Genomic DNA, 26,048 nt, shown 5'->3' on the forward strand with positions numbered 1-26,048 from the left:
CTACCTAAAACCTCTTTCCTCATTACCTTAGCCAGCTTCATCCTGACCCACAACTTCTTCACTTTTGAAGGCCAGACATACCAACAATTAAAGGGAACAGCCATGGGTACCAGGATGGCCCCCTCGTACACCAACCTATTCCTGGGTCACCTAGAGGAAGCCTTCTTGGTTACCCAGGCCTGCCAACCCAAAGTTTGGTACAGATTTATTGATGACATCTTCATGATCTGGACTCACAGTGAAGAAGAACTCCAGAATTTCCTCTCCAACCTCAACTCCTTTGGTTCCATCAGATTCACCTGGTCCTACTCCAAATCCCACGCCACTTTCCTTGACGTTGACCTCCATCTGTCCAATAGCCAGCTTCACACGTCCGTCCACATCAAACCCACCAACAAGCAACAGTACCTCCATTAAGACAACTGCCACCCATTCCACATCAAACGGTCCCTTCCCTACAGCCTAGATCTTCGTGGCAAACAAATCTGCTCCAGTCCGGAATCCCTGAACCATTACACCAACAACCTGACAACAGCTTTCGCATCCTGTAACTACCCTCCCGATCTGGTACGGAAGCAAATAACCAGAGCCACTTCCTCATCCCCTCAAGCCCAGAACCTCCCACAGAAGAACCACAAAAGTGCCCCACTTGTGACAGGATACTTTCCGGGACTGGACCAGGCTCTGAATGTGGCTCTCCAGCAGGGATACGACTTCCTCAAATCCTGCCCTGAAATGAGATCCATCCTTCATGAAATCCTCCCCACTCCACCAAGAGTGTCTTTCCGCTGTCCACCTTACCTTCGTAACCTGTTAGTTCATCCCTATGAACCACCTTCCCTACCCTCTGACTCCTATCCTTGTAACCGCCCCTGGTGTAAAACCTGTCCCACGCACCCTCCCACTACCACCTACTCCAGTCCTGTAACCCGGAAGGTGTACACGATCAAAGGCAGAGCCACGTGTGAAAGCACCCATGTGATTTACCAACTGACCTGCCTACACTGTGATGCATTCTATGTGGGAATGACCAGCAACAAACTGTCCATTCGCATGAATGGACACAGGCAGACAGTGTTTGTTGGTAATGAGGATCACCCTGTGGCTAAACATGCCTTGGTGCACGGCCAGCACATCTTGGCACAGTGTTACACCGTCCGGGTTATCTGGATACTTCCCACCAACACCAACCTATCCAAACTCCGGAGATGGGAACTTGCTCTTCAATATATCCTCTCTTCCCGTTACTCACCAGGCCTCAATCTCCGCTAATTTCAAGTTGCCACCACTCATACCTCACCTGTCATTCAACAACATCTTTGCCTCTGCACTTCCGCCTCGACTGACATCTCTGCCCAAACTCTTTGTCTTTAAATATGTCTGCTTGTGTCTGTATATGTGTGTGTGTGTGTGTGTGTGTGTGTGTGTGTGTGTGTGTGTGTGTGTGTGTGTGTGCGAGTGTATACCCATCCTTTTTTCCCCATAAGGTAAGTCTTTCCGCTCCCGGGATTGGAATGACTCCTTACCCTCTCCCTTAAAACCCACATCCTTTCGTCTTTCCCTCTCCTTCACTCTTTCCTGATGAGGCAACAGTTTGTTGCGAAAGCTTGAATTTTGTGTGTATGTTTGTGTGTCTATCGACCTGCCAGTGCTTTCATTTTGTAAGTCACATCACCTTTGTTTTTAGATATAATTACAGATTTCTGTAGTTGTATATATACATGTTTGGATGTAGCTGTATTGCATTGATATTATTATTATTATTATTATTATTATTACTATTACTATTATTCATTTAATTACTGCTTTGATTTAAGTATTATTATTATTATTATTATTATTATTATTATTATGGATTCAAGGAATTTGTTCTTTAGTAATCAGTCTCTCTAAGAAAAGAGTGTAGATCTTTGAAATGAATAAATAACCAAACAGATCTCATGAGATGATGTTTATGTTCAGTGGATTGTGCAAGGTACACTAGAGATCTGCTGCCACATGCTGACTGTAAACTGTTCTCAATGTCTTTGCTGGCCATCGAACTGTGAGCTAAATCTGTAAGAATCTTAGTCTACATTAACTACGGCCCAATTCTCCTTTCTGTGGAAGCCTGTCCATTGAAGCAGATTTGTTTAAAAGTCTTTCAATTAATGACCACATAGAGTTTACAGGTTCAAGCTTAAATAGTCCAAAGAAATGTCTCGTAGGCATGCTTAAATATCCGAAAATGTAAAACCATAAGATGGAGAATAAACCTTGTTTATGCTGCCGAGTAGTTGGTTTAAGAACAGTAAATGCCTTTGAATTAAAGATGGTGGACTCACAACAATCTCTTCTCTCTTAAGCTGTAATATGTTCATCCACACTCATTAAGATTACAAGCTAGACTACATCTTTTCACAATGGTTAACATCAAACCAAAGCTCTCTTAGTTCAAGGAATAGAAAGTGTGTCAGCAATAATGCTGTTTCCTTGCAGTTAGTTGCACACAAGTGCACTTCAAATAATATTTGTTCAGCCACGTATCTTTTACTCTCACATGACATGAACCACTACAACTGGAATTGGAAAACTGGAATGCACAGATACTGAAAGATCATGTAAACCTTGATCCCATGGTCTGCTGGTTGATGGGTGATGAAACAGAATGATGGAGTGACATGATGTGGGGCATTGTTGTTCAACTGTAATGGCATTGTGGGATGTGTTCTTACAGTTCAGGTTGTAGAAGCAAGTGTCGTAACACTCATAATCACTACTGTTGGAACACGTGATGACTTTTCCTGTGCAAAGATCGAAGGCACTTAGATTAACATTCGTGACCGAGGCAGACGGCTATTGTTTATTGTGATTCTCTGCAGCACTTTTATCAGAAGTACCAGGAATAGATTCACTCGATGTAAAATGTGGAATGTTTATTATGAAGTCACTCAGTAAGTTTGGCACTCGTCATGGCACAGTTTGCCGCTTCACATCAGTGATGATGAGAGCTGATGCAAAAATGAAGGCATTGGTGCTATGTCTTTCAGCACTGTTGTATCATCCAAGTCTTTGCAAACATTTAGCAATTTTGCACACAGAATGTTTATGGAGTTCGCAGGCACTTGTTGAGAGATATCAACATTGCCAAAAAGCAGTGAGGTTGTACTGTTTGTGATGGCAGAATTCTCGATGGTCTAATCAATGTGGCAGATTTTCAGATTAAAAGCAAAATTGCAGCACAGTGTGGAAATTCAGGGTCACCACAGGGAGGAATGGGGTACTGGAGGTGGGTTCAAATGGTTCAAATGGCTCTGAGCACTATGGGACTCAACTGCTGAGGTCATTAGTCCCCTAGAACTTAGAACTAGTTAAACCTAACTAACCTAAGGACATCACAAACATCCATGCCCGAGGCAGGATTCGAACCTGCGACCGTAGCGGTCTTGCGGTTCCAGACTGCAGCGCCTTTAACCGCACGGCCACTTCGGCCGGCGCTGGAGGTGGGATAGCGGAATAGTGACACACCACACAGACACAGTCACCACACTGAGCACAATATAAATAACTTGTGTAATTGTTACAGGCTTACAGAACATATTCTCTGCTCAGAGATATTAAGCTGCCACAGATTTGTAGAGTCAGTTGATGAATTTTAGCATTTAGTACAACTGAAGACAATAACTAAGTAGGTGAGTAAAGAAAGTAAGCCGATGGATGGGAGAACAAACTGAAGTGGAGGACTTCATAATGATGATAATGGGGGGACATCAAGATGTGTAGCCAAGAACATAAGTGGTAGATGGTACTTGGAATCTCTTCAGTGGATTCAAGAAATAAGAAAAAAAATGAGAAGATGATCTAAAGGTGGGTAGGTGATGTTAACTAAAACAGAGGAGCAACATGGATGCTAATTGTTAAATACCATAATGCATGGAGATATTTGGATGAAACCATCATCTGGCAGTCGTTGCTGCATAGCTGATGATGACAAAATTTCCACTAAGTAAAACAATGAGTATTTTTGCTTATATCATTCAAGGTACAATGTACAAAAATCAAAACTGAAACTGAATAATATCTTAGTTTTCCATTTCTGTAGGCTGCTTATTTTGTTTTGGATTGAAAAATTAGACATTTTCACTTATGTGATATTGTTCTGATATTGTTCTGCACTATTTTTACAAGTGTAAGAATGGAAAATTTTAGACAAATAGAAAACTGCTATAGGAAATTAAAAGATGTTCCTAACAATCTTCTATTTATCATTGTCATAACTTAATACTAAAAAATAGTGTTTTGTAACTATATAAGACGTGTGGGTTTCTTGTGTACTCCAGTACTAACTTATAAATGTGAAATGGAGATGACAGTCTTCTGCAATTTTTTCTCTCTTCTTCACAGGACTTTTGGTGATTTTATCTCTTCTTTTCTTTGCTGATTGTTTCTGCTTTATACCAAAATCATGTCTTGCTGCCATAATCATAGCTGCTGTGATATTTATGGTTGAAGTCAAAGTTGTTGTCCCAATCTGGAATACAAAGAGTAAGTATTCACAAGATAACATATGGTTAATTTATCTATCAATGCACAGAGGAAGACATACAATTACAATTATAATCATCAATACATGAATTACTTATCTGATTAAAAATGAAACCCAGAGCTTAAATCCATCTGTCTATATGAATGAAGTGGTGTAAATTTATCAGTACAAAACTAGAAAGATGATGTGCAATGAAACAGAAGTAATGACTGGAAGATCAATTTACTGAGAACAAAATATGCACTTTGACTAAATGTTCATTAATTTTCATTCTTCTTGACAAGATCAGGGAGTCAGCTTTTGGTTGACACAGTAACTTCCCTGTGTTTAGTCAAGCTAGAGAAGCAGTATTTGACATTAATATGTATGCCTCATATCAAGCTTTAGTATGACCTTAAACTCAATATGAAATCTATTAAAAAACAAATTTTTTAGTTTAAAATGTTTGATTTTATATATTGACTATCTATGAAATCAGAGAAGAAGGTAACAAGCACTGTGAGACAAGGCTGAAAGCTTTTATAAAGAAAAGCAAATCCTACTGTGAGACTGTATTATTGGCTCCAAAAATTAATATCCTCATAATAGGACCATTGTACATCCACTGAATCCTTATTCTTCAATATGCCAAATACAGATAATGCTGATAATATCCTAGGGTTTTACAGGTTCACAGAATTGTGTTTCAAATTAGTGTACATTGCAGTAAGGTATTTTTCTTTCATTGGAGCTCTGATAATAGTCAGAATTATCATGTGTTAGTAAAAAAGATACAGCATATTAAAATCTGCACATCTAGGGGTAATACACCAATAATAAGTTTAACACATGGTGAGGAAGTAATAAATGGTGTGGAAACATAGGTGTCTACATTGACAAGAATTTAAACTAGAAAAAACACATTTTGGAACTCTTAAAACAACTTAGTGCAGTCACATTCTCACTTAGAATCAAAGCAAAGACAGTAAGTAGACATATCTTCATCAAAATGTTGTATAGAATAGTATTCTGGGTTAACTCATTATTAAGAAAGAACATCTTCATTGCTCAAAATCGTGTTGTAAGAATTATATATGATGCTCACTCATGTTCATTTTGTAGACATTTGTTTAAGGTGTTGAGCAATCTAACTACTGCTTCACAGTACATGTACTGTTTCATGAAGTTTACTGTAAATAATCTGCTTCTGTCAAAAGGAGCAATGAATTACATAACTGAAATACCAGAAAGAAAAATGACACCCATTACTCCATTTTAAGGCAGTCTTTAGCACAAAAGGGGATACACAATGCTGCAACTAAAACTTTTGATAATTTAGCAATGATATAAAATGCCTGACGGGAAGCAAAGTAAAATTTGAAAACTGAAAAAGTTTCTCCTTTTTATTCTGTAGATGAGTTTCTATTATTGTATTCTGTAAAAGGTGTCGGGTAGGAATTACTAACTCTCTCTCTCTCTCTCTCTCTCTCTCTCACACACACACACACACACACACACACACACACACACATACACACACACACACAATCTGTTTGTCAATATTACCAAAATATAATAGAGGGAAACATTCCACGTAGGAAAAATATATCCAAAAACAAAGATGCTGTAACTTACCAAACGAGAAAGCAATGGTATGTTGATAGACACAGTAAAAAAACACACAAACACACACACAAATTTCAAGCTTTCGCAACCCAAGGTTGCTTCATCAGGAAAGAGGGAAGGAGAGGGAAAGACGAAAGGATGTGGGTTTTACTTACCTTAGGGGGAATCTTTGTTATTGTCTCTATCAACATACCAACGCTTTTGTTTGGTAAGTTACAGCATCTTTGTTTTTATATATATTTTTCCCACGTGGAATGTTTCCCTGGTCAGCTCATAGTCATAACTACAAATTTAGTCTGTAGTGTGAATGTAACATGACTTATTCCCAATCATTATGATTTATGATGCAAATGACCCAAGGAACATGAAGCTAAGCAATTAAACAGCTAAAAATTTGTGATGTCTACTGACGGGTATATGTCTTTTCCACAACATTTAATAAACTAGGTTTATATCTAATGCATAATTGTGAAATAATGCTGAATAATAAGTGGTTCACTATGCCACATATTAGTTTCTGCAATGTATCTCAGTAAGTTATTGTGACTATTGTTTAGTTCCTTATAAATGATAAGCAAAGAGTAAATATATTGATTTCTTGATATTCGGTGTCTGTTCTGTTGGACATGTCTGGATGCACCATATCTTTTGAACTCCTGCAGAACTTAGCAAACCCTATGAGCAGTGGGGCTAATACATGGGGGTGCTACTTGTGTGTGACAGGTTGAGAATTTGGGTTGGATGGGAAGCATGTATCATGTGGTAATTATGTCAGTCTCCTGACAATCTGTTTGTCAATATTACCAAAATATAATAGAGGGAAACATTCCACGTAGGAAAAATATATCCAAAAACAAAGATGATGTGACTTACCAAATGAAAGTGCTGGCAGGTCGACAGACACACAAACAAACACAAACATACACACAAAATTCAAGCTTTCACAACAAACTGTTGCCTCATCAGGAAAGAGGGAAGGAGAGGGAAAGATGAAAGGATGTGGGTTTTAAGGGAGAGGGTAAGGAATCATTCCAATCCCGGGAGCGGAAAGACTTACCTTAGGGAGAAAAAAGGACGGGTATACACTCGCACACACACACATATCCATCCTCACATATACAGACACAAGCAGACATATTTAAAGACAAAGAGTTTGGGCAGAGATGTCAGTCGAGGCAGAAGTGCAAAGGCAAAGATGTTGTTGTATGACAGGTATGAGTGGCGGCAACTTGAAATTAGCGGAGATTGAGGCTGGTGGGTAACGGGAAGAGAGGATATATTGAAGAGCAAGTTCCCATCTCCGGAGTTCGAATAGGTTGGTGTTGGTGGGAAGTATCCAGATAACCCGGACGGTGTAACACTGTGCCAAGATGTGCTGGCCGTGCACCAAGGCATGTTTAGCCACAGGGTGATCCTCATTACCAACAAACACTGTCTGCCTGAGTCCATTCATGCGAATGGACAGTTTGTTGCTGGTCATTCCCACATAGAATGCATCACAATGTAGGCAGGTCAGTTGGTAAATCACATGGGTGCTTTCACACGTGGCTCTGCCTTTGATCGTGTACACCTTCCGGGTTACAGGACTGGAGTAGGTGGTGGTGGGAGGGTGCATGGGACAGGTTTTACACCGGGGGTGGTTACAAGGATAGGAGCCAGAGGGTAGGGAAGGTGGTTTGGGGATTTCATAGGGATGAACTAACAGGTTACGAAGGTTAGGTGGACGGCGGAAAGACACTCTTGGTGGAGTGGGGAGGATTTCATGACGGATGGATCTCATTTCAGGGCAGGATTTGAGGAAGTTGTATCCCTGCTGGAGAGCCACATTCAGAGTCTGGTCCAGTCCCGGAAAGTATCCTAACCCTACTCCTAATGATCCAACTCCCCAAGACACTATCCAAATTGAACCCTGCCTGGAACAGTTCTGTCCTCCGTCACAGCGGGACCCACCTCCTCTTCCTCAAAATCACCCTCTCCAAACCTTCCAGCAATTTCTGACTTCCAGCCTTGCCTCTCAATCCTTCTTGAAATACCTTAATCCTACTCCCAACATCACCACTGCTGAAGCCCAAGCTATCCGTGATCTGAAGGCTGACCGATCCATCGTCATTCTTCCGGCGGACAAGGGTTCCACGACCATGGTACTTGATCATCAGGAGTATGTGGCTGAGGGACTGCGTCAGCTTTCAGACAACACCACATACAAAGTTTACCAAGGTAATCCCATTCCTGATGTCCAGGAGGAGCTTCAAGGAATCCTCAGAACCTTAGGCCCCCTACAAAACCTTTCACCTGACTCCATCAACCTCCTGACCCCACCAACACCCCGCACCCCTACCTTCTACCTTCTTCCCAAAATTCATAAACCCAACCATCCCGGCTGCCCCATTGTAGCTGGTTACCAAGCGCCCACAGAGCGTATCTCTGCCTACGTAGATCAACACCTTCAACCCATTACATGCAGTCTCCCATCCTTCATCAAAGACACCAACCACTTTCTCGAACGCCTGGAATCCTTACCCAATCTGTTACCCCCAGAAACCATCCTAGTAACCATTGATGCCACTTCCTTATACACAAATATTCCGCACGTCCAGGGCCTCGCTGCGATGGAGCACTTCCTTTCACGCCGATCACCTGCCGCCCTACCTAAAACCTCTTTCCTCACTACCTTAGCCAGCTTCATCCTGACCCACAACTTCTTCACTTTTGAAGGCCAGACATACCAACAATTAAAGGGAACAGCCATGGGTACCAGGATGGCCCCCTCGTACACCAACCTATTCCTGGGTCGCCTAGAGGAAGCCTTCTTGGTTACCCAGGCCTGCCAACCCAAAGTTTGGTACAGATTTATTGATGACATCTTCATGATCTGGACTCACAGTGAAGAAGAACTCCAGAATTTCCTCTCCAACCTCAACTCCTTTGGTTCCATCAGATTCACCTGGTCCTACTCCAAATCCCACGCCACTTTCCTTGACGTTGACCTCCATCTGTCCAATAGCCAGCTTCACACGTCCGTCCACATCAAACCCACCAACAAGCAACAGTACCTCCATTATGACAGCTGCCACCCATTCCACATCAAACGGTCCCTTCCCTACAGCCTAGATCTTCGTGGCAAACGAATCTGCTCCAGTCCGGAATCCCTGAACCATTACACCAACAACCTGACAACAGCTTTCGCATCCTGTAACTACCCTCCCGATATGGTACGGAAGCAAATAACCAGAGCCACTTCCTCATCCCCTCAAGCCCAGAACCTCCCACAGAAGAACCACAAAAGTGCCCCACTTGTGACAGGATACTTTCCGGGACTGGACCAGGCTCTGAATGTGGCTCTCCAGCAGGGATATGACTTCCTCAAATCCTGCCCTGAAATGAGATCCATCCTTCATGAAATCCTCCCCACTCCACCAAGAGTGTCTTTCCGCTGTCCACCTAACCTTCGTAACCTGTTAGTTCATCCCTATGAACCACCTTCCCTACCCTCTGGCTCCTATCCTTGTAACCGCCCCCGGTGTAAAACCTGTCCCACGCACCCTCCCACTACCACCTACTCCAGTCCTGTAACCCGGAAGGTGTACACGATCAAAGGCAGAGCCACGTGTGAAAGCACCCATGTGATTTACCAACTGACCTGCCTACACTGTGATGCATTCTATGTGGGAATGACCAGCAACAAACTGTCCATTCGCATGAATGGACACAGGCAGACAGTGTTTGTTGGTAATGAGGATCACCCTGTGGCTAAACATGCCTTGGTGCACGGCCAGCACATCTTGGCACAGTGTTACACCGTCCGGGTTATCTGGATACTTCCCACCAACACCAACCTATCCAAACTCCGGAGATGGGAACTTGCTCTTCAATATATCCTCTCTTCCCGTTACCCACCAGGCCTCAATCTCCACTAATTTCAAGTTGCCGCCACTCATACCTGTCATGCAACAACATCTTTGCCTCTGCACTTCCGCCTCGACTGACATCTCTGCCCAAACTCTTTGTCTTTAAATATGTCTGCTTGTGTCTGTATATGTGTGGATGGATATGTGTGTGTGTGCGCGAGTGTATACCTGTCCTATTTTCCCCCCTAAGGTAAGTCTTTCCGCTCCCGGGATTGGAATGACTCCTTACCCTCTCCCTTAAAACCCACATCCTTTCGTCTTTCCCTCTCCTTCACTCTTTCCTGATGAGGCAACAGTTTGTTGCAAAAGCTTGAATTTTGTGTGTATGTTTGTGTTTGTTTGTGTGTCTGTCAACCTGCCAGCACTTTCATTTGGTAAGTCACATCATCTTTGTTTTTGGATATATTTACCAAAATATAAAATTTTCCTCAGCTCCTTTTGCATCTGTTCTGAACTGAAGAAGTACTTCTAACTATGTTTCTCCTCACCTCTTATTCTCTTTATTCTCTTGACTGGAGTAGCTAGCAGGAGCTGCAACCATTTCCAGCACACTTTTTTATGATATTTTTGCTACCTGATGTGCCTCTTCTTACCGCAATTTAATCGCATTGCATGTAATCATACAGTCACACATGTCTGACGATGAAGAACTTTTACTGTACCTATGGTGTCTGAAGACTGTGGTGACCTGTGATTTAGTAAAGAGATAGCAACAAGAACTCTTGAAGTGTGCAGACTGGCAGGTACAGTCAACTAATGTGGCCCCTCTTTTGGAACATAAGGATGGATTTGCCCAGTGCTCAGAACATAAATGTGCTTCTGCTCTGTTGACACTGTTTTGCATGAGCTACACTGCTGATTTTGGTTATGTTGTCAAAACTGTCTAATGCTTTTTGAAAAAAATAGTTTCAGAACATAATTTTAAGAGCATAGAAGATATATGTTTTTCCTGGAACCTTTCAGTATACTGATGTCATATGAAACTTTATCTCTCTCTTTGATCTGTGCTGTTTGATTCTGCACTTTTCCATCCTCTGCTATAGTACTGTTGTGCGGTATAGGATCCTTGCCGAACAGGATTGATGGGGGACATTCAAGAAGTCCTAAGAAGGGCAACTGGTTTTGTATTATCAAGGAAGAGGGGAGAAAGTGTAATAGATATGATAAGTGAGTTGGGGTGGAAGTCAATAAACAAAGGTGTTTTTTTGATTGCCATGAGATCTTTACATAAAAAATTTTAATCACCAACTTTCTCTGCTGGATGTGAAAATTTTTATTGTTTGCCAAAGTGTGAAGGGAGAAATGACCATCATAATAAAACGCAAGAAATCAGAGATCATTTGGGAAGATTTAAGTATTCATTTTTCCCACACACTGTTATAGAGTGGAACAGTAGGAACATAGTCCGAAGGTGGTTTGAAGAACTCTGTGCCAGGCATTTAAGTCTGAACTGCAGATAAGTCACGTAGATGTAGTACAATTATGTTGATTGAGTTTAAGCTGGTAAACAAGTATGTGATGTTTAAAACTGTCAAACACATTTTTATGATCAATAAAGCAGACAATGATATCTGCTTTCTAATAGAACTGGTGTCCGCCCCCAGTAGCTGAGTGGTCAGTGCGACAGAATGTCAATGTTCAAGACCCAGGTTCAGTTTCCGGCTGGGTCGGAGATTTTCTCTGCTCAGGGACTGGGTGTTGTGTTGTCCTAATCATCACCATTTCATCCCCATTGATGTGGAAGTCACCGAAGTGGCGTCAAATCGAAAGACTTGCATCCGGTGAATGGTCTACCCAACATGAGGCCCTAGCCACACAACATTTATTTAATAGAACTGGTAGCATCTGGATGGAAAATAGGTGACTTTTGTTCTGAAACCACCCTTAAATCAAAGTCTTTCCACTGATGTTTGCCTCTGTTTTTCCAAAGTTTGGAATTATTTAATCATTAAATAATAACACAAAAGTGAAAATCTAATTTAAAACAATAATATGTTAATTTAATCAAAATGCTCTACTTTATAGTAGACCATTTTTGACATATTTGTTCAATTTTGTACAGCATTTTGGTACCTTGCTTGATGCTCTGTGACCATACATAATTGTCACCAACCATAATTTCTACTGCCAAGACTGAAATAGAATTTTCCTGACATTATAAATTATATAAAATAAGAATTTTTCTTTTCATGTTTGCTGCTATGTCTGTCTGTTGGAAGGGACATTGAGCTAGATTTTCACCTTTGTGTTACTTAAGAGGAGGAGTGTTTACTATTTCCCTTCTTTCAAGAAATCAGCAACACAAATACAAATAGTAATGTAAGCAGATATTTGGTTATCCTTAAGATGTAATATACAGTGTGAAGAAATATATACAGTATGCTTCCCCTGAAAGAAAACATTGCTTAATATGCAGCTTGTCCATCCCATGGGGCTAGCCAGATGATAATGCTACATGATTGTTTCTACGTTACATAACAGACTCTGTGAAGTAATTATGCTATATTGTATTGCTTTCATTGCCTGATCATAATCTGCAAAATGAAAATGTTCCTTCTTTCCAGAAAATGATCTGATCCCTGGATTTGCAACACTTTTTGCCTGTCTGATACTGCAACTGGAACTGGGAATCCTTGTGGGAATTGGTTTGAATGTAGTGTTCATTCTTTACAATGTTGCACGACCAAAAATAACGATTGAGACAAAGAAAGTAAGTATTTATAGTTCGAAATTTGACTTATCATCATTTCACTTGATAAAACTGACCTAGCAAACGTATTCAGACTAACATAAAACTTAAAATTAAATTTTGAGTTTCCAGAATTAATATCATACATTACAACACCCTTGACATTGACAGGGAAAAATTTCACAAAGGAAAAGACATGTAAGATGATAAGTGAGATTCTAGGTTATTCTAAATAAATGGTCAAAAACATGTATTCAAGTACAATTTGGAATGAAGTACATGCTAATAAACTGAAATGGAGGGATTCAAAAAGAATATGGAGAAAGCTAATCTCTGTCTCGTTACAGTCGGAACATTGAGTGTATGACTCAGGAGTGAAATTCTGAAAAAAATTATCAAGACCTGATTCATTTATGAATAAAATTTGCAAAACAGGATACCCAGGTGAACTACTGCACAGACTAATATGCACCCACTGAAAGATTTCCAACATAGCTGATCAACATGTCCATCCCATTACATGAGGATATAGGACAACGGCCTTACCGCAGTGGTAACGCCGATTCCCATCAGATCACCGAAGCTAAGTGCTGTCAGGCTGGCCTAGCACTTGGACGGGTGACCATCCGGTCTGTTGGCAAGTGGGGTGGACTCATCCCATGTGAGGGAAACTGAGGAGCTACTTGATTGAGAAGTAGTGACTCCGGTCTCAGAAACTGACATATGGCCAGGAGAGCAGACCATATACCCCTCCATATCTGCATCAGGTGATCCCTGTGGGCTGAGGATGGCAAGGTGGTCAGGTGGACAGTCGTACCATTGAGCCTTTATGGCCGGTGTTGGCGGAGTTAAGTGGTTTTTTTTTTTTTTTTTTAAATAGGGAAAAAAGGAAATCTTTAGAGATTTTAACTAGGAATGAAAATACAAGTATAAACAAAGAACATAATGTAATGATAAGAACAAAAGTTGTAATAACATTTAACACACCCAGAAGTCATAGGAAATGAAACAACAGAGGCAGAAGAGGAATGATATGGAAGAAGAAAACACCAAAAAACGAACACAAGCACACAGGTCTTTTAGGCAGCGGAAAATTAATGGAACAATAACATGGATGGATGTTCAGGCTCTGGGATGTTATAATGAAAGGGAAGGACAGAAAAAGAAAGAAAGTATGGTGTAAATGTAGCTCTGGTATGTGATGCAAAGCAAGATTTTATTGTAGATAACATTTGTTCTCCAAAGTTCCAATTCAAATCTATCAGCATCATTTTATTTCTGGTGAGTCTAACATGATCTTACATTTGCATTTACACCTAAACTTTTGTCTATCTGATAATTAACACAATAATATATCATACACAAAAAGTAATAACTCTTGTACTTTCTATAAAGACAGTAGCTTTTTTCCATGAATAATTACTTGTAGTATATTAACAGGTTAACTAGATTCTCATTAATGATAAGCTTCTCATTCATTTCAGACTGCAGAGGGTACTGACTACCTAGAGCTTACTCCAGATAGGTGTCTTATTTTTCCTTCTGTTGAATATGTACGCAACTTGGTGGTGAAGCACAGCATGAGGAATGATATGCCTGTTGTAATTAATTGTTCACATATATTTGTGTCAGACTACACTGCAGCCAAGGTAATAAATTATTTTATACTTTCATTAGTAAATTTCTGCGAACAAAGAGACAGAGTTCATGGCTTGCATTTTAATTATGCATGATGTGCAATCTACACAGAGTGGGATAATAAATTAAGGCAGTAACCAGCTGAGGGCAAATGTACATAAATCCTCAAATAATCATGGAAATGAGGCATTATATTTGCTTTGGTATCAATTTTTGGACAGAAATTGTGGGTGACACACTTAGCTTCATACCAGATACTGATAAATTATTAGGTACTGTTTATCACCAGTCTGTGTACAACAAATTATCCACATTGCTGAAGAGTATTATACTTGCATAAAAACAATACATGTGGAGGTTGCAAATTAGGGAACCACCTCAATCTCTGCAGGAGGAAAAATTCTTAGTGTGATTGTCATGTAAAAATGGAATAAATTGTTCTTAACTTTAAAAAATGTTAGTTCCTTTATCACAGAGGAAAGAGGGACAAGTTGGAAAGGGTTGGAATAAATTGGTAGGCAACTCAAGTCCCAGATTGAGAAGAATGAGCCTGGAACTTTAGGTTCCTAGGTTTTTGCATAAGAAACGCGCTAACAGTTGTGAGAACTAGGTGGTAACACCTGAAATTTTGCCTTTGACACAGAAGAATTGTCCAACCTGGGGTACTCACAGTTCAGTTGCTGAACACGCTCACTGCCGCAACTTAACGAATCTAAGTGCCCCAAGGAACCACAGGCCATTTAAATTCTCCCACTCAGCTCTACTGTTGAATTGCACCCACCACAGTCTCACATACCACAAGCATTTTGGCTGTAGCTCTACTGACAGTCCTCCCTCTCCCAGTAATTACAATTTTGAAAACTTGATTTCCATTGGTAATATTATTTTTTATTGTTGTAGCTCCTTATTTATTCTATAACTTGTTTAGCATCCCTCTTTTTGTTTTTTCTTCAACCGTTTTACTTTTAGATCTTAATCACACTATGTATCCACTTCTCATCCTGATTCTCATTCTGCCCTATCAGATCTGAATTTCAGTTGGCTGGTACAGTGTTTACCATGGAACATCATTAACCTCCTATTCTCTCAGATGCCTCACCCTTTATCAGTGTCTCATCCCATCTTCTCAGCAGGTGGGTTCCTCTCCAGCTGGGATCAGAGTAACCTGCCAACCTTCCTCACCTTCAAAACCTATTCCTCCTTCCTCCCTGAGACAGTAAAAAACAGATCCAAAACCTAAGTAACAGTTTTTCTCCATACAACTGTGTCTATCAGAAATACTGAAATTTTTCCTCCTGAAGGTTAGTGATGCCCAGCCATTCTATTTTCCATACACTCAAAGGAAATCTACTTTTAGAGCGATTTGTTAATCCAAACAAAATTACAGTTTGCTTTACTTTTGCCATAATGTCAACTATTTATCTTAGTTTCCCAAATACTGCTAATTTTTATGTAATGTCTCACAGAGATTCATTCAAGAAAATAACTTGTGCACAGCTATTTGATCAAATATGAACTTCACTATCGTGAACCATATCCATATTACTTGAGTTACTACAGTTTCACCACCACATCAATCACTGGGGACCTTTTTTTTTTTTTTTTTTTTACCTAGCTCCACAGCCGTAGTTGCTGAGGCACATATGTGCAGTAGCACTCAACTTGGAAGTGGCTCATTTGAATCATAGCACTGGTGAAATACTTGGAAGAAGTAATTGGCTGGCAAAATTCCAGAAAATTTCAGGTACTGCCGACAGGCACATTTAAAATTCAAAAAAATGCCTAGCTTTCACAATTGTTAGTTCCTTCCCCAGGGCACAATCCAGTAATTTCAGGTTTCAGGTGCCTCTTCTCAACCTCCTCATAAACCTCTGGAATGATTTCAATCAAATGTGGTATACATATTAATTACAGTCTGGGAATAACTACTGTAGGGGTAAGAACCACTAGTCTCCTATTCAGGTGAGTTTGATAACGTGGACAGAGAGTGGAGGACAAGCAGACAGACACACAGTGAGGGGGGAGGAGGAGATAAGCACAGATAGGAGGACAAGGAGATGGACAGAGATATGACAGGGAGAAATGGACAGTGAGAGGGGAAGGGAGATGCACAGAGAAAGAGAACAGGAGGGGGTGGACAGACACGGAGGGAGGAAGAGACAGGCAGAGAGATGGGGGAGGAGGAGATGAACATGCGCAGGGGAGGAGGAAATGAACAGAGAAAGGGAAGAGTAGGAGATGGACAGAGAGAGGGGAGAGGAGGAGATGGTCACAGGAATGTAAAGGGGGGAGATTAACAAGGAGAGGGGGAGGAGGACATTGACAAAGAGATGGGAGGAAGAGATTGACAAAGAGAGTAAGAGAAGATGGAATAAGACGAGAAAGATGGATGTGGATAGAGAGTGAAGAAGCAGATGGACAGAAGGGGCAGGGAGGAGAGGGGGGGAGCAGATTGACAGAGAGAGGAGGCAGGAGGAGATGGATAGAGAGAGGGGTAGGAGGAGATTAACAGAGAGTGGGTGGTGGAGGAGGTGGACAGACAGAGGTGGAAGAAGGAGGTGGATTAATAGAAGACAGGAATAAATACGTACCCAGGTAATGCCGGGTACTAAGCTAATCGTTACCCACATGGCTAGCCGTGCTGTCTAATGTGCTGCTTCTCAAGCAGGAAGGTGTGCCGGTCCCTGACATAAATCTGCCCAGCGGATTCGTGTCAAGGTCTGGTGTGCCGGCCAGGATGTGGATAGTTGTTAAGGCAGTTTTCCATCTGCCTCGGTGAATTCTGGCTGGTTCCCCTTATTCCGTCTCATTTGCACTATATTGGCAACTGCTGCACATACACTGTCTCCACGTAAGCATACACCATAATTACACTACCACGCAAACATTTGGGGTTACACTTGTCTGGTAAGAGATGATCCCAGGAGGATCCACTGGGGGCTGAACTGCACAATAACTGTGGATTCGGCGTGGGGCAGCGGTGGGCTGGGTTGACTGCTGTGACCTGTTGTGGGGTTGTGAACCACTGAGGGCTACAGCAGGATGAAGACTCTCCATTGTTTCTAGGTGCCCAATTCAATACACAATACACAATACACAATACATAAGCTAGTTTTTAATAAAACTTGTTTGAGTGTGTGACTCTCTAGCTGTGTTGTTATACACACCACTGTTTTGGTTGTTGTTGCAAGTGCCATTCATCATGATGATGTATTTGGCCAGTACAATATAAATATCTCATTTACTAACATTTCATGCTAAATCTAGTGTTGGTTGTTAATGAACTCTATTTTTGATTCTACTGGAGGAGTGAGAGGTGCGGTCAACTCCGCTTTACTGAGAGTCATGGACTAGTATTGATGGCCATGGAGTTTGTGAGTACAGAGACAAAGTACTGTATTAGTACCGAAGTACTTGTTGGTGACTGAGGCTACACAATGTTTACTGCCATCCCCAGTGAAGCAACCTCATGAATGCTAGTAATAATGATCAACCCTGACTTTTCATTCCTACCTTCCAATGGAAAATTAGGCTTGCTAACATTTTTTAGCAATTGATACTATGAACACAATGAAATATCAGATCTGGATGTGGCAGTGGATCAATAGTAAACACACCAACCTAACAAAAGCCACAGGCATGGCCAATGGCCTTGCTGCAGTGGTAACACCTGTTCCACACAAGAAAAGAGAGACAAGTTATCTATTCTGATGTGTTCCATATTGATGAGGATCTCCTTACTATGTGAACATGGAAAAACAGTGTATTTAATCATGTTTTTTGTATGTAATCATGCTCTATAAACACATTGTTGTAGCCTAGTGTGATAACATAGTATACCAGTGACCTAACCTCAGGAAGAGAAAAAAAATTATTATTAATATTAATTACTTACAGGTGGTTGACCGCCTTACACATGACTTCAGTAAAAGACAACAGCCACTTTTCTTCTATAAACTAAAGCCAAGCATAGTGAAAATGTTCCAAGGACTACATCCAACAGAATTTGTTGATTATCAAGATGAGAATGAACTGGAGAGTCTTATCAGAGGTAAGATCTACTTCCATTACTGTTTGTAACATTTTCAGTTCAGTAACTATCTCTGATTAACAGCATTCCACACATGTATTTGAACAGGATGTTAAGCACACAAAAATTGTTTACTCTAGTTGCTATACTTTAAACATGGTTTCCATTCCAGTACTTGGGAGGCTGACATGCAGTGGTTTCCCACAGGGTGAGGGGAACAACAATTCCCTACACAAGTCCTTATTGCTGAGGGGCCAGTTTTCTTTTTTTAATATTTTCATGTTGTGTGTTTTTAACTGTTGTATTTGATTTATTGGAGGTCTGAAATATTTTTAGTGTCAGCAACTATGAGAAAGCTTCAAATCTGAGAATTAGTTTATGCCTTGTTTCACAGTTCACAAAAAGTACACGGCTTCATGAAATGGTATTTCTGAAATCAGTTTTGTTAGTACTGGATGACTACCATGAAGAAGCTTACTAGAATCATCATGAACTTGAAAATGGTGGTTCCTCAAGTGAAAATGATTAAAGATAAATCAGTATAATGCTTTGGGAACTGAAATTAGCAAAATGTGCACTGTAACTAAAGACATATTGATATTAGTGCCAGTACAAGTGAAAATGATTAAAGATAAATCAGTATAATGCTTTGGGAACTGAAATTAGCAAAATGTGCACTGTAACTGAAGACATATTGATATTAGTGCCAGTACAATATATAACAACTGGTTTTCAACACAACAGAAGCAAGGGCAAAAGATGTTATTAGGTGGCAGCATGTATGAAGCTGAAAACCAATCAATAAATTTACTTTCTTCTGTAATGCCTAAGTACAAAATGGTCTGTAATTACAACAGTGACAAAATCAGTAGATAAACCAAACGTGTTATGAACCTAGTTTTCCAAAAAAGAAAGATGCAAAGTATTTTCTTTGAATTGATTTGCCAAATCAACACTAAAGATTTGTATGACTCCTTATGTTAATTTGGGACTGGTTCATTACTAGTGAAACAGTGGTGTAACACTCAAAGTACATGGAGCAAAAGTTTCAATGGTACAAGCAGATGCTAGATGCTTCTCCCAACTGTTTTGTTGAAAATGCACATGCTGTCAGAATTCCAATGTGACTGGTTTGGAAAGCCAATTACAAGATGCTGAAACATCTCACAAACCAACATCAACCCATTGTGCTGGAAATGATGAATGAATACTGGTTTTAGAATTTTAGGTAACCTATAAGAGCAATCTGCATAATTTTGCAGAAGTAAGGGCAGCAATGAACTGCATGTTATGAAGTTAATGAAACAGTAAACACAGATACTGTACTATCAATCTGTTGTTGTCATAACTGCAACAATTAACAGTTTATAAAAATGTTACAATAAGTTTTTATCAGTACCTTGTCAAGCATTCTTGCTGGAAGTTGTCTATAATTCTACTAACTGCAAGGCTTGGTTCATGTATTATTAAACGAATGAAATATCAACATATAAGTCTGCCCTGGTAGCTGAGTGATCAGCACAATAAAATGCCATGCAAAGGGGTCCAGTTTCAATTCCCGGCTGGGTCAGAGATTTTCTCCACTCAGGGTCTGGGTGTTGTGTTGTCCTCATCATCATCATATCATCCCCATTGATGCGCAAGTCGCCTAATGGCGTCAACTCAAAAGACTTGCGCCAGGTGACCGTCTACCCAACGGGAGACCCTAGCCTCACAACATTTCATTTAATTTCGGATCTGAATTTGGTACTGATCCACTGTAATGAAGTCCATTTAGAAAAGTGACATAAACGTTGGTGAATTTGATACAAAGTGGTTGTGCACTCAAAAAGGTTGTCACAAAAACCAGACTTCTAATTATCAGTTTCTAAAAATAATGTTGAATTATGTGACTGAGTAAAGCCCACACAATAAAAAGGAGATAAGTTATCTAGAAAGATCTGCATTCTGACATGTTCCACATCAATGAGGCTCTCCTTACTATGTGAACATGGAGAAACAATGTATATAATCACACTTTTTCTTTTATTTTTTGTTACAGATAATCTGTCAAGTCTCAAGTTGCACAACGTGTACTTGCAGGCACGTGCATGTGCCCCATGCACATGCACATACACAAGTGTGTGCTCACACCTGTGCTCACATATGTTTCCCTCATTATATTAATTTCTTACGTTTACTTTTTCATCAGTGATTGTAGTAGTAGTATATATTTTTCAGAAAGCTGTCAGGAAGTGCCACTTTATTGCAAATGTCTATATGTCCCCCCAGTTCACCTACAATGCGTCATGTAAAATAGAAACCAAGGGTAAAATATTTATATTTTGTTACAATATTATGAAAAGGAAAGTTGCTACTCACCATATAGTAGAGGTGCTGAGTCACAGATAGGCACAACAAAAAGATTGTCACAAATAAAGCTTTTGGCCAGTAAAGCCTTCATCAAAAATAGACAACAGATACATACACACACACACACACACACACACACACACACACACACACACACACACAAATGCAACTCTCACACACATGACTGCAGTCTCAAGCAACTGATGCCACACTTTGAGCAGTAGCACCAGTGCATGATGGGAGTGGTGACTGGGTGGGGGTAAGGAGGACGCAGGGGTGGGGAGGGGGTAGCAGAAAATGAGATAAGTAAAAGGACTTGGTGTGATGGTGGAATGAGGGCTGTGTAGTGCTGGAATGGGAAACAAGGAAGAGGCTGAATGGGCGAGGACAATGACTAACAAAGGTTGAGGCCAGGAGGGTTACAGGAATGTAGGATGTATTGCAGGGAAAGTCCCCACCTGCGCAAACCGGAAAAGCTGGTGTTGGTGGGAAGGATCCATATGGCACAGGCTGTGAAGCAGTCATTCAAATGAAGGATGTCATGTTTGGTAGCATGCTCAGCAACAGGGTGGCCCACTTGTTTCTTGGCCACAGTTTGTCAGTGGCAATTCATGCAGACAGACAGCTTGTTGGTTGTCGTGCCCACAAAGAATGCAGCTCAGTGGTTGCAGCTTAGATTGTAGATTTGTAGATTTGTAGATTTGATGGGACAGGTGATGTTTGTGGCTGGACTGGAGTAGGTGGTGGTTGGAAGATGTATAGGACAGGTCTTGCATCTAGGTCTATTACAGGGGATGAGGCATGAGGTAAGGGGTTGGGAGCAGGGGTGGTGCAGGGATGGATGAGTATATTGTCTATGTTCAGTGAACAGCAGAATACCACTGTGGGAGGGTTGGGAAGGATTTTAGGAAGGGCATTTCTCATTTCACAGCATGACAAGGGGTAGTTGAGACCCTGGTGGAGAATTTAATTCAGTTACGCCAGTCCTGGGTGGCACTGAGTTACGAGAGGAAAGCTCCTCTGTGGCCGGATGTTGGGACTTTGGGAGGTGGTGGACGTCTGAAAGATAAGGCACAAGAGATTTGTTTTAGTACAAGGTTGTGAGGATAACTATGGTCTGTAAAGGCTTCAGTGCGACAGTTGGTATATTTTGAGATGAGCCACTTGTCACTGCAGATGCTATGACCACAGCTGTAAGGAAGGGACTTCTTGGTATGGAATGGGTGGCAGCTGTTTAAGTGGAGGTGTTGCTGGCAGTTAGTAGGTTTGATATGGACAGAAGTACTGATGTAGCCATCTTTGAGATAGAGGTCAACATCTAGGAAGGTGGCTTGTTGGGTTGACTAGGACCAGATGAAGCAAATGGGGGAGAAGTTGTTGAGGTTCTGGAGGAATGTGGATAGGGTGTCCTCACCCTCAATCCAAATTGCAAAGATGTCATCAATGAATCTGAACCAGATGAGGGGTTAGGATTCTGGGTGTTTAGGAAGGATTCCTCTAGATGGCCCATGAATAGATTGGCATAGGATGGTGCCATGTGGGTGCTCATTGCTGTACCCTGGATTTGTTTGTAGGTAATGCCTTCAAAGGAGAAGTAATAGTGAGTAAATAGTTGGTCATGGTGACTAGGAAGGAGGTTGTTGGTTTGGAAATTATCAGACATTGGGAAAGGAAGTGTTCAATAGTGGTAAGGCCATGGGCATTAGGGATGTTAGTGTAAAGGGAGGTGGCATCAACAGTGTGGAGCAGGGCACTATGTGGTAAAGAGAAACTGTGGAGAGTCAATGAAGGAAATGGTTAGTATCCTTTTTTATTTTTCCCCAAGAGGAAAGATTCTGGGTAATAGGTTCAAGGTGTTCGTCTACAAGAGCACAGTAATTGGCCACAATTGGGCATTCTGGGTGGTTAGGAGACATGTAGAAGGTAGGAGTGAGGGGAGTGGTAGGGGTGAACAGAGAGACGGAGTCTTGGGAGAGGTTCTGCGATGGGCCTAATGATTTGAGGAGTGAGTGGAGATCCTGCTGGATTTCTGAAATGGGGTCAATGTGGCATCATTAGCCATTGTTGTCACCCATCCAGCCCCTTCCCTGTTCCCATTCCAGCACTTCACAGCCCTCATTCCACCACTGCACCCAGTCTTTTTACATCTCTCCATTTCTGCTATCCTTCCCCATCCCCCCACCCTCCTTCCCTCCCCCCACCCATGCCCACCTCTACCTGCTCTCTGTCTAACCTCCTGTCTGCCCATAACTGCCCTACACCCTCTCTCCACCTCAACCCTGTGCGCTCCCCCGCAGCACTGCACTGTCCGCCATCCCTACCCTAATATCCCTTCCCCTACCCACCCCAGCCCCCTCCTTACCCCAACCCAGTCACAACTCCCATCATGCACTGCTGCTGCTGTTTGCAGTGTGGCATCAGTTGCCTGAAACTGCAGTCATGTGTGTGTGAGTTGCATTTTCATGTGTATGTGTGGGTGTCTGTCATTGGTTTTGGGTGGAGGCCTTACTGGCTGAAAGCGTCATTTGTGACAGTCTCTTTGTTGTGCCTATCTGTGACTCAGCATCTCTGCTATATGGTGAGTAGCAACTTTCCTTTTCATGATATTGTTTCATTCCATCTTGGATTTTCCACTGTTATATTTTGTTAGGACTTTGTTTTTAAGAAATTGTGTGCTATATGCTACCTGCTTTGCTGATTGCAATAACTACAAGATCTGTTCAAAAAGTTCCGGAACGTTTATAAATTTGCACCAATGATGTGCTGGAGCAAAATATGGCTGGCAACCCTGCACATGCCTTTTGTTTAATGTGTAACTGCCAAAAGTTTCAGTGTTGTATGTCTGTTAGTTATTATTCTGTGCTGTATTGAATAGAGCACTGTGTTGCACAGTTTGCAAATTTTGAGGTCACAGAGTTAGAGGAGCAATCATCTCCATTAAATTTTGCATGAAACTCAAGAAAACCTTTACAGGGACACAGTAAAGGATGCAGGAAGTCTATAGTTATGAGTGCTTAAGCCATACTCAGTGTTATGAATAGTTCAATGGTTTAAAAATAGCTGCACAGAAGTTAAAGATGACCTTTGTTCAGAACACCCTTTGACGACTACCTCCGACACTCATGTCATGAATGTCAACGAACTCGTGCCTGCCAATTGAACTCTGTCTGTCCTAGGGAATACAGAAGAATGTAACATTATAGTTGTTTCATGCTGTGAAATCCTTGCACAGCATCTTGGAGTGTGTCCATGTTGCCACCAAGGTTGTCCCATGGCACATGAGTCAAGACCAGAAAGACGTTCTCCTTGCAGGCTGTGAAGAGCTTTTGGATGGTGTGAAAGGGAACAAGATGTTCCTTAAGAGTATCATAACTGATGATGCAACATGTGTCTACAGTTATGATGTCAAGACCAAGGTTCAATCTCCACAATGGGTCAGTAAAGGTTCTCTGAGACCAAACAAAGCAAGTCAGGTGAGGTCAAATGTCAAAGCCATGCTAATAGTTTTCTTTGACTTTGAAGTATTAGTTCATCATGAATTCATGGCACAGGGATGAACTGTTAATCGGTTGTGCTATCAGGATATGTTGTAATGCCTGTGAAAAATGTGAGAAGTAAATGACCTGAAATGTGGTTAAAAAGTTTATGGCTCTTACATCACGATAATGCACCTGCACATTCATCCCTGTTGGTGTATGGTTATTGGACAAAAAACGAAATCACCGTGCTGTCTCATCCTCCATACACTCCAGACCTTACCCCTGAAGATGGTTTTTCAGTTCCAAATTTGAAAACCCAATTGAAAGGATGAAGATTTGCAATGTCAGATGAGATTGAAATAAACTTCACCAATGGTGCCTCAGTTGATCACCAAGAGACATACCAAGACTACTTTTGGAAGTAGGAACAATGTTGGGAGCAGTGCATCATTCGTGGAGGGGAATTTTTCAAGGGAGGCCATGCACAATAAGTAAAAGGTAAGCATAGAAAAATTTTGTGGACAAAGTTTGGGAATTTTTTGAACAGACCTCATATGTTTTTGTAGCCTAATATGATGATTTAATCTCAGGAGGAAAGAAAATTTAGTTATTAATTACTTACAGGCGATTCCTTACACATGACTTCAGTGAAAGACAACAGCCACCTTTCTTCTGTAAATTAAAGCCAAGCATAGTGAAGATGTTCTAAGGACTACATCAAACAGAATTTGTTGTTTATTGTGATGAGAGTCTTATCACAGGTAAGATCTACTTCCATTACTATTTGTAATGTTTTTAGTTCTGTGACTGCCTCTGATTAACAACATTTCACACATGCATCTGAACAGGATGTAAAGCACATGCATATGTTTACTCTAGTTTGCTGTACTTCACCTGTGGTTTTCCTTCCAGTACTTGGAAGGTTGACTTTCAAAGGTTTCCCACTGGGAGATTGGTGCAACAGTTCCCTAAACTGGGCTAATGTACTTATTGCTCAGGAGCCAGTTCTTTTTTGGTCTAAAAAAATATTTTCATGTTGTGTGTTTTTAATTGTTATAATTGATTTATTGGAGGTTTGAAATATTTCCTGTGTCAGCAAGTATGAAAAATCTCAAATATGCAAATTAATTTAAGTTTTGTTTTACAGCTCACAAAAAGTACATGGCTGCACAAAATGGTATTTCTGATCTCAGTTTTGTAACTGGATGACTACCATGAAGAAGCTTATGAGAATCCTCATGAACTTGAAAATGGTGGTTCCTCAAGTGCAAATGAATAAATATGAATCAGTATAATGCTTTGAGAAAAGAGACTGACAAAATGTGTGCTGTAACTGAAGACATATTTATATTACTGATAGTACAATACATGACAACTGGTTTTCAACACAGCTGAAGCAAGGACAAAATATGTTATTACGTGGTAGTATGTACAAAGCTGAAAACCAATCAATAAATTTTCAATAAATTTACTTTCTTCTGAAAAGCTGAAGTGCAAAAACTGTCTCTAATTGCAATAGTAACTAAATCAGTAGATAAATCAAATTTATTATGCACCTTATTTTCTGAAAAAGAAAGCTGTGACATATTGGCTTTGACCTGATTTGTCAAAACAACACTGAAGATTTTTATGACTCCTTATGCTAACTTCATGCTAATTTGGGACTGGTTCAGTATTATTGAAACAGTGATGTAATACTCCAAGTATATGGAGCAAAAGTCTCAATGATACAAGCAAATGCTAGATGTTTCTCAAAACTTATGGCTAAAACTGCATGTGCTCTCCAGGTTCCATTGTAACTAGCTTGAACTGGTGACTTATT

General features: G+C 40.8%; 1 protein-coding gene across 1 annotated transcript in view; it reads left to right on the forward strand.

Annotated features, from left to right (window-relative positions):
• The window catches only part of LOC126236077 (sodium-independent sulfate anion transporter-like), a 65,515-nt gene extending 40,583 nt beyond the window's left edge, over positions 1-24,932 (forward strand). Inside the window, exons 7-11 of the mRNA XM_049945137.1 lie at positions 4,384-4,524; positions 12,603-12,748; positions 14,212-14,376; positions 18,263-18,416; positions 24,851-24,932. Of these exons, the coding sequence (XP_049801094.1) occupies positions 4,384-4,524; positions 12,603-12,748; positions 14,212-14,376; positions 18,263-18,416; positions 24,851-24,909 (665 nt within the window). The 3' untranslated portion in view covers positions 24,910-24,932. The remainder of the gene's footprint in view (positions 1-4,383; positions 4,525-12,602; positions 12,749-14,211; positions 14,377-18,262; positions 18,417-24,850) is intronic.
• Positions 24,933-26,048: the final 1,116 nt, after the last annotated feature.

This window comes from Schistocerca nitens, chromosome 2 (genome assembly GCF_023898315.1).
Source record: "Schistocerca nitens isolate TAMUIC-IGC-003100 chromosome 2, iqSchNite1.1, whole genome shotgun sequence".
Classification (NCBI taxonomy): Eukaryota; Metazoa; Arthropoda; class Insecta; order Orthoptera; family Acrididae; genus Schistocerca; species Schistocerca nitens.